General features: G+C 38.3%; 1 protein-coding gene across 3 annotated transcripts in view; it reads left to right on the top strand.

Annotated features, from left to right (window-relative positions):
• The window catches only part of Lgr4 (leucine rich repeat containing G protein-coupled receptor 4), a 102,351-nt gene extending 88,956 nt beyond the window's left edge, over positions 1–13,395 (top strand). For all 3 annotated transcript variants that reach the window (XM_060371673.1, XM_060371675.1, XM_060371674.1), the window contains 8 exons: positions 1,286–1,357; positions 2,318–2,383; positions 3,431–3,502; positions 5,803–5,874; positions 6,411–6,536; positions 7,329–7,444; positions 7,812–7,895; positions 10,372–13,395. In XM_060371673.1, coding sequence (XP_060227656.1) covers positions 1,286–1,357; positions 2,318–2,383; positions 3,431–3,502; positions 5,803–5,874; positions 6,411–6,536; positions 7,329–7,444; positions 7,812–7,895; positions 10,372–11,648 — 1,885 coding nt within the window. In that variant the 3' untranslated portion in view covers positions 11,649–13,395. The remainder of the gene's footprint in view (positions 1–1,285; positions 1,358–2,317; positions 2,384–3,430; positions 3,503–5,802; positions 5,875–6,410; positions 6,537–7,328; positions 7,445–7,811; positions 7,896–10,371) is intronic.
• Positions 13,396–14,973: the final 1,578 nt, after the last annotated feature.

Raw genomic sequence — 14,973 nt, 5'->3', positions numbered from 1 at the left:
TCAGAAAAGCTTAATGAGCACAGAAGGTAGCAGCTAAATGGCTAGTTAAAAGCAGAACTTCAGAAATTCGAAAACAGGACCAAATGATCTAGATCATCAGAAAAGCCTTCATGGAGGAAATACATATTTCCAAACTGAAAAAAAGTCAAATTTCTCAGAATTGAGATTTCAACTTAAAAAGGAAAGATTTAATAAGACTAGGAATACCAAAAATATACCAAGATGTCATACAGAAAATCAAATATAGATAAAAATCACATCTTTATAATAGAATGGGGGATGTGTGATGAAGACATTTGGAAAATTATTTGGGACAAGATTTTTAAATGGCCAAGTCTTGAGCCCCTGCACATCTGGCTATAGGAAAGATTCCTAGTAAGTGGTCTGTGAATGGAGTAGAGATATTTCCAAAATCTTGTTTTCAGCCCTCCAGCTAGCCAGCTTGGGCTGGAACAGCAGCCCAGGGCCATTATCTGTAGGAGTCTTACTGTGGTGTACTAGATAAGGTAAACATTTTCACATTTGCTAAGGTAGGGGATTAAGTTGGGAAGCATTGAGAATAGAGTTCCAGTTTGGTCCTTCAGGTAGTTTGTGCAAGCTGAGAATATTGGACCAGCTATTATGAGGCAAGTGCAATGAAGAGGTGAGGATGTAGAACAGTGAGGGCATGGTCAAAGCCAGGGACTAGATACACCAAGCAGTTAGCTGGACTCCAGGCCGTCAGTCCATTTTGGAGCTCTTCCGGGACAAAGGGCATGACCAGACTCTTTACTGCTTCCTGAAATATTGAAATATTTCACCCTTGATCTGCATAGCAGAAAAAAAAAAAAAGGGAGAAAGGGTCAGATACTGGATTTATTACAAGAAATAACTGGAACTGTTGATTGACTCCAAATGGGAAAAGCAGCAGGGAGGAGAATAGGAATGTTTCAGAATTCTGAACTGGCTGACAGAAAGAAAAGGCAGACACAAAACTTGCAGTAGGGTTCTGGGGTGTTTTCAGATGTGTTGGGTGTGAGAAAAGATGACAGGCTGTAGGAAACAAGGCCATCACCTGGACACTGTTAATATCTTGTGCCACAGCTCTTTTTCCCTGCTGTGAGGTGTTTTCTTGAGAATTAGTTCACTTTCCCACACCTGTACCTTTACTTGGTAGTTGGGCAGAGGGCTGCCCAGGCCCATATGCACTACTGTGCAGTTATTCACATTTGTATATGAGAGGAACTTTTCGTTTTTCTAACCCAACTTGAGCCGTCTCTTAGATGAGCAATTCTTTTTTCCACAGAACCTTGACGGGGACAAAGATAAGCAGCATACCTGACGATCTGTGCCAAAACCAAAAGATGCTGAGGACTCTGTAAGTTGGGTTACTCTCTCCTTCGCCTATATCTTTCTTTTATGTGCGTTATAAATGCTCACTTTTATTTTGAATGAACTATGTTCTTGAGGTTTGGTTGTCTCTTGTTTGTTTCTTTCACATAAGTCAGAAGATTCTCCTTCAAAGGGCAGGGAGTCTCTGAACTTGCCTTTAGGATTGTATATTATGTATTAATTGTTTTGTTACTTTATTTGGTGTAAAATAAACTGAGACCAGTTAGTTGTTATTTTGGTTTCCACGTGGACATCACCCCCCCCCAACATATTTCTCTTTCATTCATAACTAAGCAGGTTCTGAAGCTTTGCTTTCCTGAATCAAGAATGAACTACTTGTAACTTTCTAAAATTTTTAAGCTGACGTACAAACAAAAAGTATAGAACTCCTCAGAACAGTTAGGTACTGATTTGTTAAGGACTGAAAGGTAGTAACAAAAAGGACAGATTAACTGAGTAATTACATGTTCTAGTGGAATTTTTAACTTAAATATGATGGCTGTGATTGAGGGACAAGCCCAGGGGCATTGAATGTTAACTTCTCTGACATAATTTCATGTAAATGATCTAAAAGATGTAGCAAAGCTTTTAATTAAAGAGCAGCATAATGTATGACATATATGTATTTCCAGATGTATTGGAAAAATAAAATTTTCTAAAATCTGTAGGTTTACTACTCAATACAGTCTTCATGCACGTCTTATATTTTATATATATGTTGCAGAACTTAATATATTTTAGCATATTTTATATTGTCTATACTCAACATTGTGTACTCTAAGTTTATAAATCTCAAGTCTGTAGTGTAGGCCTACAGTATCAGGGAAACCAAAGCTTACTCAGCTGTCCTCTTCGGAAGACCTTAGTGCTGCTTTCAATGCTTCCAGACACAGCACTTTTAATAGAGTATTTTAATAATGGCATTAACTTGTTCTGTTGTTTTTAGGGACTTATCTTACAACAATATAAGAGACCTTCCAAGTTTCAATGGTTGTCATGCTTTGGAAGAAATGTAAGTTGGCTTTTGGCTTACTCTACTTTGCTCTAGTCTACTGTTAGTTCACGGGTCGTTTCCTAGAATGAATTTTTGCGAGAAATCAGAAGTTCATGTAGTTGAGTGTTCCTGTAAATAAATGCCCTGTGTCTGATGTGTTAGTGCAGTGAGCATTTCTTTCATGATTGGTAACCATGTGAAGTTTTTCTGTGACCTGGGAGATGTGCCTTGAAATGAATTTAATCCAATCATTAGGTTTCTGTTTACAGCACAGTCTAAGTTTGGTTATAGATTTTGTTGGTTTGGTTGGTTTTTTGTTTGTGGTTCATTAGCTCTATAAGGTCAATAATTTGAGAGTATGTTCCTAGACATAGAACTAATTCTGCTGTATAACGATTTTCATTTTCTACTTGGAAAAGGTACACTAGGCTTTTATCTATTAGACATTCTATCACCTTCTGTATGGGAAAGGTAGTTATATCGGAAACCAGAAAAATGCATTCTGGCTACTGCCGGAAACTGATCTGAATACGAGTATGCAGTATGCCAGAGTCAGGGCAGCTCTTTTCTCTCTCCTTCTTTTCTTCTCCTCCCCTCCCCTCCCTTTCCTTCTCTCTTTTTGTTTTTCTTCTTCTCCTTCCCTCTCTTCTTCTCTTTTTCTTCCTATATCCTCTCTTACCTTCCTCCTCTTCTCTTCCCGTCCTTTTCTTCCTCTTCCTCCTCTTCTTCCTGTGTTCCTCCCCCTCCTTCCTATGCTACTTTTTATGCCTTTTCTCACTGTGTCACCTTTTTCCTCTCATATCTCAGTAAGACTGGTGGGAGTATAGATAGGGTACCAGTTAACTCTCACTTTGAGATGGAATATCAATTATTCTAATGTTTTCATTTTACAACTAAAGAAATTACAGTTTTTACTTTCAAAAAGATCAGTATTATATATAAATATTTAAATTTAGAAAAAACTTAACAGAACATTATTTTTCAAAATATAATTTTTCTTTTTTTCTTTGTTTATTAATCTCTCTCTACCCCCTGCCCCTCTTCTCTCATCTTTTTTTTTTTTAGTTCATTGCAGCGTAATCAAATCTATATAATAAAGGAAAATACTTTTCAAGGCCTAGCATCCTTAAGGATCCTGTAAGTTTGTCTATGATTACTAGAAACAAAAGTTTTGTTAAGCTCTAAATTTACATATCATTATTATCTTAGGTTTCTTTTTGCTCTGATAAATAACCTGACAAAAGCAACTTAAGGAAGAGAGGGTTGATTTGGGTCAAATTTCCAGGTTATGGTCACTGCAGCAAAGTCAAGGTGGGAGGAACTGAAAGAGGCTGGTGCAGGGCAGGGAGATGCTGTTGAATGCTGCCTGACCTGGTAGCATTCTTCTCCACTCTCACAGTCCACAGTCCTCTGCCTAGATGATGGTGCCACACAGGATAGATGGGTCCTCCAACCTCAGTTAATGTGATCAAGAGAATCCCCTGTGAATATACCCGCAAGCTGACCCGATCCAGACAATCCTATAGTGGCACTCCCTTTTCTGAAGTGATTCCATATTGTGTCATCGATAATTAAAACTGTCACAGTGATTTTCATGTTACTAGCAACATTTTGAAAATGACTGATTTTATAAACATCATTTAGACTTTGCTTTGTTATACTTCATAAAGGATGTATTTTTTGGTACTTTTCTATATAGATCATTCATTACACTGTTCTTCAGTCAGTGAAATGTTTCTAATTTCAAAGAAGAAACTAAGTTGTTTTCAAGTTACAGCTGGGTTTGGTGCTTCATTAGAGGAAGGGTAGGCTGATCTTAGATCATATGCTGTCTGCAGCTTGCCTTCTGCAGTTATGAATATTGTGGGAACATAGCCAGGCCTCTTGTTGAAATGTTAATTTAAGCTGATTTTCTCATGCCATCACACAACTCATCACTAGCAAAAGTCATGTGATCTGGAAGGTGAAAAGATCTACTCTTTGGTCTTCTACAAAGAAAGTTTGGCTGGCCCTGCCCTGGAGTACCTGTATTGTCAAAAGTAGTTCATTCAAACACTTATATTTGAAGGCATATATGTGCCTGGTACTCTACTAAGCCTGGGAACAGGGAGGTGACTTATAGTATAGACTCAATTAATACACAATTTTTAAATATAATGTTTGAAAATTTGACATAAGAGATAAAACAGAGGGCTGGCGAGATGGCTCAGAGGTTAAGAGTGCTGGCTGTGCTTCTTGAGCCTCTAGAGGTCCTGACTTCAATTCCTACCCACCACATGGTGGCTTGTTCTGATGTGCAGGTGTACTTGCAGACAGAACAGGGTGTATGGAAAGAAAGAAAGAAAGAGAGAAAGAGAGAGAGAGAAAGAAAGAAATAAAGAAAGAAAGAGAGAGAGAGAAAGAAAGAAAGAGAAAGAAAGAAAGAAAGAAAGAAAGAAAGAAAGAAAGAAAGAAAGAAAGAAAGAAAGAAAGAAAGAAAGAAAGAAAGAGAAAGAGTCAGGTGTGATGGTACATGACAGTAATCCCAGCCCTAACGAATTACATAGAGGCAGGTAGATCTCAATGAGTTTGAACCCAACCTGGTCTAAAAGCAAGGACAGGCAAGGATACACAGAGAAATCCTGTCTCAGAAAACAACAACAATGAGAGAGAGAGGTAAATCAGGCTGGAGTTCTGGCTTGATGGCTGTGTCTATGCCTCCTAGAAACAAGGCGGAGTTCATTCCCCAGGGGATGGGGCCTGTTCCTCTCTGCCATCACTAATTTTAGAGCACTGGTAAATGACAAGTGAAAGCTGGTTATTTCTTGAGTTTCTGTTATCCAGGACATGAGCTATGAATTTATCCAATCTTTTAATTAACATTAAGATTCAGTTTAAATATGACACTGTTTCTCTGGTTTATTAAGGCTGTAGTATCAGAAATTGACAGGGTGTGTTCTGTAGAGCAGGGCTAGCTCTAACACTGCTAGCAGTTTTATTTCCTGCTTTGGGAAAGAACGATATCAGAAGCCCTTTGGAACGCTTTTGTTTGCTTATTGATTATTTGTCTTCTTTTGGGGCCTTACAACTAAGCTTACAACTAAGGCAAACAATATGAAGCACATTTTTTAAAAAGCTTTGTCAGGACTTGGGCTTTTCCTGCTCTGGTTAATAGTATCAAAGGCGATATCATATCATTGCTATTTGGAACTGGTACCAGGATGATAAAGTAGAGAAATTCACAACTGGTTTGAAAGAGGTGCCAGCTACAGTTACTGCTACAGGGAACATATTCTAAGAAGACTGTTGTAAAGAGAATGTAAACATTTTGAGTATGTTGGGCAAAATGGAAGATCTTGGTTAAGGGATAATGTGTTACTTCCTGAGACTATGAAGTGAGGAACTGAGGCGTTGACTGTTTATGTGAAATAATTAACATGTTGCTCTTGCAATTGCAGAGATCTGAGTAGAAACCTGATCCATGAAATTCACAGTGGAGCTTTTGCGAAGCTTGGGACAATTACTAACCTGTAAGCAAATGGATGGTTGTGGGCAGTAGTACCATGAAGGTAGTAAATGGTCTACAAAACATGTGGTCAGATCAAAATATTTATTTCTTACTTTATGTAAATGCTATACTGTGATGATATAGTATCAGCTTTTTAGATGTCAAGACCTGTGCTAGATCTTTTTAACACATCTAAGCTTCATTTTACTTATCTAAAATATACCTAATATTTTCCTAATGTTACACATAAATAAGATAAAATTATGTAATCGTAAACATTTAACATTTATAATACTAATATATATGCAAACATTTTCCTTTTTTATCTTTATATGTATTCTGTGTGTGCATGACCATTCTGCATGTGCCGCAATGTGAATGTGGAGGTTAAAAGTCAGCTTTGGGTGTGGGTTCTCTAATTCTACTGTGGTGTCTAGGGACTGAACACAGGTTATCAGGCTTCAAAGTGCCTTTATCAGCATCTTGCCAGCCCGATAGAGATACTTGCATGTGATTTGTATCTTAGAGCGTTAAGTTGAAGTGTGTTTCACATTTTAGGGATATAAGTTTCAATGAATTGACTTCACTTCCTACCGAAGGCCTGAATGGGCTCAATCAACTAAAACTCGTGGGCAACTTCAAGCTGAAAGATGCCTTGGCAGCCAGAGACTTTGCTAATCTCAGGTGTGTTTGTGACCATTCTTCCTTCCTGTTAGTTATGGTAGGCCCCAAATTCTGAGCCTCCTATTTTTTTTCCTTCCCCTGTGGTTTCTAGATTTTCCTGATAGGTTGTCGGAGTGTTTTCTATTTCTACCCTTCCTAATTTAATCAAAAGAGAACGTGAACATTGTCCCATTGTTTTTAAGAGCATGGATTAAGCTCTGGATATTCTTGGAAAGATGTTTGTCAGATTTTTTTTTTTTTTAAATGGATTTGTCATTAGCAACAAGATACTAGAAATGTTCTAAGTGTGAACAGACAGGAAGCTGGCACAGTGCCATCACATGTCCTGAGACTGCAGATTCATTAAAAGCAGCAGCAAAAGGGCTTGGGCATATTCCTGTACAAAGAGAGAATATGTTCACTTCATTTTATATGAGCAAAGCAAGGCTGACTAATGGTGCAGAGCTACAGGTGACCTGGGGTATTGATTTTAAATGGGCTATCCATTTCCTATGATACTAGGCATGGTTCAGACACACATAAAAGGATCACTGAGATATTTACTTTAAATTGATGCATGGTTATGAAATTATAAATATGGCTTGATTTGTATCTGGATATTAAAAAAACAACTCATTAAAGGGGGAAGCTTCAGCTGTGTTCATGAGCTTTATCAGAACTCTGAAGAAGATTATTGATTATCCTGGGGAGGATACACAGCCAACCTGAGGCGTGTGCCAGGGTGACCAGGCTGAGTTCAACCAAGTCCTGTCTTCAAGCCTAGTATTCAGTGTTTTACAATTCTTTTCTCAGGTCTCTATCAGTACCATATGCTTATCAGTGTTGTGCATTTTGGGGGTGTGACTCTTATGCAAATTTAAACACAGAAGATAACAGCCTCCAAGACCATGGTGTGACAAAGGAGAAAGGCAAGTGTGTCCACTCTAATAGAGAACTCCCTAAAGCATTAATCAATCTGTCCTTATTGTAATCAGTTTGAAAAGGATCAGTACAAAATCTGTGAGGAAAGTAGCATTCATTGTGTTACCTGACTAAAAAGGCGTATCTTATACATTCTTTGACAATTTCGTACATGTATATAATGTATCTTTTTCATATTCAACCCTAATGCCCTCCCTATTCCCCCTGGCTCCCTCCATGAAATAGCATGTTTAATGCCATTAAGCCTTACATAAGCTGTCCTTGCACTAGTCATATAAAAGAGAAATTGTAGGGAAATTTGGTCCTTGTGAACTGTATACCATTTAGATTCGATGTACTCTGTTTTATATTCAGGTGCCACTGATGCAGCAAATGTCACCAGTGCTGCTGAAAATGAAGAACATAGCCAGATAATTATCCACTGTACACCTTCAACAGGTAGTCTACACCCAATCTATGTGACTATAATTTCTCAAAGCGACATTGGCTAAATAGACCTAAAATATCTGGGGATGGTTGTAATTTCTACAGGTAAGGGAAGGATTAGATAACCCAATAGAGCCATTTTTTTTTTTTTTAACTCAGCCTAAGGCTCTTTTGAGAGCTACTTTAGTAAGTCACTGCAGGGCTCGCGTGGGCATATGCGGCACGTGTACATGGAGGCCAGAGGTCAATGTCAGGTGTCTTTTTCATTTACCCTCACATTTTTTGAGTCAGGGCTGCTTACTAAACTGGGAATGCTAGACTAAGTGGCCAGTGAGCTGCGGATAGCCACCTGTCTGCCCCCACCTCCCCCAGTGCTGGAGTAACAAACCCAGGCCTGTGTACCAGGATTTTTACTAGGTTGCTGGGGACCCAAAATCTGGTCCACATTCTTGTGAGCTGGTATTTTTACCAGCTTGACTATCTCCCTAGCTTCTTCAGTTTTTTTAATGCAGATTTTTACCACTCTTTCTGATCTACTTCTTTGATCTTATTAGTTCTGGGAAAGTTATTAAATTGATGTCACATATGTGGTTGCAATTATGGCATATTCTGCCCACTCTACTGAAGAAGGTGGACTTCTCCCCACCTGAGCTACAGAAACACATAGAAACTGGCAGATACGCTAAGACAGAAACAGTCTGGAGTAGAATCTGTCCTTCTGTAGAATCAGATGCCTTTTGAAGGAGGCTGTGGTCTTCCAAAGACAAGAGTGCAATTGTTAGGAAAGTGGCTCCACCCATCCGAGAAGCAGTTCCCAAAGGATGGTGTTCTTACCAGAAGAGAGCTCTTCTGGTTTGTATTGTTTGTTTGTTTTGTTTTGTCTATTTGGGGGGGGGTCTTATTTGTTTTGTTTGACACAGGATCTCACTATATATCTCTGGCTTGCCTGGAATTCACTACGTTAGACCAGGCAGGCCTCAAATTCTGAAATCAAATTCTGTCTCAGCCTCCAGAGTGCTGGGATTAAATGTGTGTGTCACCTTACCCAGCTCTGCTCTTCTTTTAAAGAGGGCTGAGTTCTGGCTCAGAACTAATGGCAATAAATCGCTTTCTTGTAGAACTTCCCAAGGGTACTAAAGCACAATTTCAAAAGTTTATGTTATATAAAAGTGAAAAATTGTGTAGAATTGACTTTATAAGAGCTGGTGAAATGGTTCAGAGGGTAAGGGTACTTAACTGCCATGCCTGATGACCTGAGTCCAAACCCCAGGACATACACAGTAGACGAAGAGAATCAATTCTGGCAGTGTTCTCTGACCTCCACACATGCACTGTTGCATGCACATGCCCTAACTGCAAAATAAATACACATGTAATTTAAAAAATTGTTTAAAATACGATACTTTATTGAATATATAAATTTTTATAACTGCTCAGGAAAATAAAATTTGCAGTTAGCCAGCTACAATACATCATTTTCTCACTTTGAATTTATAAACAAAACACTCATCATCTGTGTTATAACTAGCATGTGAAAATGAATGGCCAAGACAAGTAGTTCAGCCAGAATGATGTTTATACCTTTAATCCTAGCTTTTGGGAGGCAGAAGCAGGGTGATCTTTGAGTTCAAGGTTTGCTTGGTCTATGTGGCAAATTCCAGGATAGCCAGGGCATCAACCACTGAATGAGTTCATTGAAACCCAGTCTGTTTCTAAAGGCTGATGTTATACCAAACTTAATTATAAGTAGTTAATATCAGTGTGATTTATATATATGCAGCTATACTAGCTTAGTGAGTAACCTTTGTCACATCAGTTAAAGGCTTTCAAATATCAGTTTCTTTGAAGACCAGGTTAATTGTACCTATCTTAACCTGCCTCCTTGGGTTCCTTTTGAAAGCCATGAGAAATGGATAGAAACATGTTTTCAAGTTATGTATATATACGTAGTTATAAAGTATTTGGAGACTCGCAAAAGAAGGGAACTGTTGTTTACTGAAGTCTAACAGTATATCTGGCAGCTGCTTAAGTACAATAAGCAAACAATTCTATGTAAGCTGCACATTTCTATGAAACAGGTGTTATTATACACAAGGGATAGGATGGAATCTGTAGAGGTCTAAGAGGAAAAACAGTAAGATACAAGCCATCTGACTGCAGATCAGTATTAGAACCAAGTATCATCCCATCCATAGATATGTGTGTGTGTATACATATACTTGCTGTTCTAAGTGTACTAATTTTAATTTTACATAAAGTGAAATAGTCTTTCAGTTGTCTCCATGTGACCCTATATTTAATTTCAAAATTTAAGGGTAGTTTAAATAAACTAGTCTGTAACTAAAATATCTTAGAAGTAGTAATCTTACAATTTGCAGGAGGCATGCTTATTCTAGATTTAATTGCTAAGCCAGACCATACGATCCATGTTTTTTCTAACCGTTTTTCATTGTGTCCTCCCCCCACCCCCTTTTTTCTTCATTTCTAGGTGCTTTTAAGCCCTGTGAATATTTACTGGGAAGCTGGATGATTCGCCTTACAGTGTGGTTCATTTTCCTGGTCGCCTTGCTTTTCAACCTGCTTGTCATTTTAACTGTGTTTGCATCTTGTTCATCACTGCCTGCCTCCAAACTCTTCATAGGCTTGATTTCTGTGTCTAACTTACTCATGTGCATCTACACCGGCATCCTCACTTTTCTTGATGCCGTGTCCTGGGGCCGATTTGCCGAATTTGGCATTTGGTGGGAGACTGGCAGTGGCTGCAAGGTAGCCGGGTCTCTGGCGGTCTTCTCCTCAGAGAGCGCCGTGTTCCTGTTGACGTTAGCAGCTGTGGAAAGAAGCACATCTGCAAAGGAGATAATGAAAAATGGGAAGAGCAGTCACCTTAGACAGTTCCAGGTTGCTGCCCTCGTAGCTTTGCTGGGTGCTGCAGTAGCAGGCTGCTTTCCCCTTTTCCACAGAGGGGAATATTCTGCATCTCCCTTGTGTTTGCCCTTCCCTACAGGAGAAACACCAGCATTAGGATTTACTGTGACCTTAGTGCTATTAAACTCACTAGCATTTTTATTAATGGCCATTATCTACACTAAACTGTACTGCAACTTAGAGAAAGAAGACCTGTCGGAAAACTCCCAGTCTAGCATGATTAAGCATGTCGCTTGGCTGATCTTCACCAACTGCATCTTTTTCTGCCCTGTTGCGTTTTTCTCATTTGCACCGTTGATCACAGCAATCTCCATCAGCCCCGAGATAATGAAGTCTGTTACACTGATATTCTTCCCGTTGCCTTCTTGCCTGAATCCGGTCCTGTATGTTTTCTTCAACCCAAAGTTTAAAGAAGACTGGAAGCTATTGAAGCGGCGTGTTACCAGGAAACACGGATCTGTTTCCGTGTCCATCAGCAGCCAGAGTGGCTGTGGGGAACAGGATTTCTACTATGACTGTGGCATGTATTCCCACTTGCAGGGCAACCTGACAGTGTGTGACTGCTGTGAGTCATTTCTTCTGACAAAACCAGTATCGTGCAAACACTTAATAAAATCACACAGTTGTCCTGTGTTGACAGTGGCCTCTTGCCAAAGACCAGAGGCCTACTGGTCTGATTGTGGCACACAGTCGGCCCACTCTGACTATGCCGATGAAGAAGACTCCTTTGTCTCAGACAGCTCTGACCAGGTGCAGGCCTGCGGACGAGCCTGCTTCTACCAGAGTCGAGGGTTCCCTCTGGTGCGCTATGCTTATAATCTACCAAGAGTCAGGGACTGAACGACAGTGTCTCTAACTGTTTTCCCCACCGACCAAATCACAGGGCTCATGCAGTGAGCTGGCTGTCTTTCGACCTTTCATGTGGGAAGCACTTCTGTGATCACTGCCTGGTATCATACAGAAGAGGAGGAAGACGAAACTTTGTTTCTCAAGCCAGACATTTGTGAAGAATGGGTGCCTCAGTTAAAAAGTGTTGGAAAAAAAAAACAACGCAATGTCCCAGCAATGTGTGCTCTATTTGAAATAAATGCAACTTAAAAACGATTTGATGTATGGCATAGCAATATACAATTGAGAGTTGTTTTTTTTTTTTTCCTAATCCATCAGGTGCAAAGTTCAAACTATTTCTGAATCAAGCACAAAAGAAAGTACAGCTGTTAATATTTTAAGTGAAAATGTGAATTTATAAAACTAAGTAAAAGTCTTGCTAATTTTACCTAACGTTTCATCGTTAATCTCAGGACGACTCACTGCAGGGCCAAAAAGGGATTCTCTCCCAGCTAGAGCTATGCGAGTTCAAACAGGCGTTACCTTCATGTGTTTGCTGTGTCCATAAATCAAAGGTTTTCTTCAAATGACTTATAAATCTAAAACCTGAAGATGTTTTGAAGACAATATTAACAGCTGTTAGATTTTTTTTTTTTTTAAGAAAATAGCAGAACATTTGTTTTTTGTTCATTATACATTGCTTTGGTGAAATCAGTGATTTTTCCACTTCAGTGTTTTACACTCACAGTACTAGGACAAAGCAAAAGGCTAATTGCTATGTGGGCTTAGCAAAGGTGACTAAATCACTAAGTAATATTGAGATTTTAGTAATATCTAAGGGGTTTGATGACTCTTGTAATGTTCCCATTAATTGACACTTCCTAATGTCATTGGTTGCACTGACATTTCCAATTTTGGTGACATGTTATCTACAGTTTTGATTATATAGGAAGTAAAATCAAGTAATTTTATGTAATTGTAAGAAATTTGTAATCATGACACAAAGCACTTAAATTTATTATTATTATTATTTTTTTTTTTTTTTTTAGTGAGCTGGAGTCTCTTATGCTGTTATATGAAAACTTCAATATATTTTTCCCATCCTGGAATTAAGAAAAAATTCAGTAGCTCAGATGCTATGTGCTTTGGTTAAACAAGACACATATTATGAGTGGGGGAATCAAAGCTTGTCCTATGTCTTTTAATTTTTTTTTTTCAGATTACTTGATTCTTACCTATAGGCTTCTGTTGTGTTCCTGTAATGAGACTTAATGCTGTTAAGTCAGTAGCAAACCCACTGCCATCTTAGTTATGCTGGATTGCAGTTTGATGATTAAACTGTACATACTGTGCATATGATGAATTTCTATCTCATGTAAATTATTTTTAGGACACAAGTTGGGAAATGTGGCTTCTGTTCATTTCGTTTAATTAAAGCTACCTCCTAAACTATAGTGGCTGCCAGTAGCAGAATGTTAAATTGTGGTTTATATACATGTTTTTTATTTTGTTTTTTTTTCCTTACATTGTAAATAGTCTTGGTTGTACATTGTCAGTGAAATAAGAACAGAATCTTTGTATATCAAAATCATGTAGTTTGTATAAAATATGGGAGGGATTTATTTACTGTGTGTTGTAATTTTGTAAGGTCATCTATTTACAACTTAAATATAATGTTTGTATATTTACACATCTGATAAATATTAAATCATAACTTGGTAAGAAAATCCCAATTAAAGGCTTTCTTCCTAAAATTCAAGTAATTGAAAACTGTTTTTTTGTTCTTTAAGAAATAGAATAGTCTGGACATAATGGTTCAAACCTTTAATCCCAACACTGCACATGGGAGGCAGAGCCAGATGGAACTCTTATGAGTTAGAGGCCAGCCTACATCATAAGTTCCAGGACAGCCAAGGCTTTGTAGAGAGACTGTGCCTCAAAGATAGATAGATAGATAGATAGATAGATAGATAGATAGATAGATAGATAGATAGACAGACAGGTAAAACAGAATAGCAGCTACATAATGTATGTGGTAAACTGTGCTAGACATAGGTATTAAATATAGCATTGTGATGATGTCTGGAATGATTAAAAGTGTCTAGAAAGCAATCTAATATTTTTAATTTATAACTAGGTATATTCCTGAGTGTACTTAAGTGTTACACAGGCAAATTAAAGTTTTTAAGCAAAGAATATTAAAAGAAATGTTGGAAACAACCACTGGAAAACAATTTTATTGCTAACTATAAAAGTCTAGGATACACTCTTGGTCCTTTCTCTTTTGGTCTCTCTTGATCCTGGCCTCTTCTCTCTTGGCCTTCTCCTCTTTCCCTATCGGGGCACCCCCCCCCTCTTTCCCCTCTCTTACTCTTTCCCCAATTATGTCCTGCTCTCCCTTTCTCCATCTCCACCTAATAAACCACTTTCATATAGGAAAAAAAAAAAGTCTAGGATGCTATACCGAAATTTAGACGGAAATTTTTATCCCGAATATGAACCATATGATGGAAAACAAATTGTAATTAAGAGATTACTATTAATTATATCCTTGCTTAAGTGCAAACGATTAACAACCTACATGATAATAAATGTGATGACTTTCCTAGATGCTTAGGAAAAATCTCATATTTCAAATGAGAAGACAATTGATAAACCACAGCAAATTTCAGTAAGTCCTTGAACACATAAGAGCCAAGCCAGAATCTGATTGTGTGTGTGTGTTTATTATTTTATGAGTGTGTTTGTGTGTGCAGGTGTGCTCCTACCTGAAGACCACTTTACCTGTCACCCTTGGGGAGGCTGTCCACCTTCTTTGCAACAGGTTCTCCCGTCAGTCTGAAACTCACTGATTAGACTGACTGGCCCAAGCTTGTGCCACCACACCCAGCAGTTTTACATGGGTGCTGGAAACTGAATTTGGGTCCTCATGTTTGCAAGGAAGGCACATTACTGACTGAATCATTCCCCCAGTCCCATTCAACTTAATTCTGGATATAGCAGTAAATTTATGTTAAACTTCAAATGTTGGAAATTTCTACAGCAGAGAGTGCAAGTGTACTTACCTCATCTACACCTTTTGTAATTATCCACAGCACACAATAAATCTTTCGTCTTCACCATATTCACCAAGCCCATTCAGTCCCTCTGCCTCCTGGGTTATTTTGAAGCAAGCTAAGACATGATTTCATATATTAATACTTCAGTATGTACAGAAAGACATTTTTGAACCTGTATCATAAAATTGCAATAAGACTAACTGGCATGGATATTAATTTGTAATATAGTTAAATATTTTTAAGCAAAAGTCACTCTTGCACAAAGTTTCCATGCCAAT

The sequence above is a fragment of the Meriones unguiculatus genome, chromosome 18 (genome assembly GCF_030254825.1).
Source record: "Meriones unguiculatus strain TT.TT164.6M chromosome 18, Bangor_MerUng_6.1, whole genome shotgun sequence".
Taxonomy (NCBI): Eukaryota; Metazoa; Chordata; class Mammalia; order Rodentia; family Muridae; genus Meriones; species Meriones unguiculatus.
Note: the sequence above shows the minus strand (reverse complement) of the source record. Positions and strands in the feature narration are given on the sequence as shown.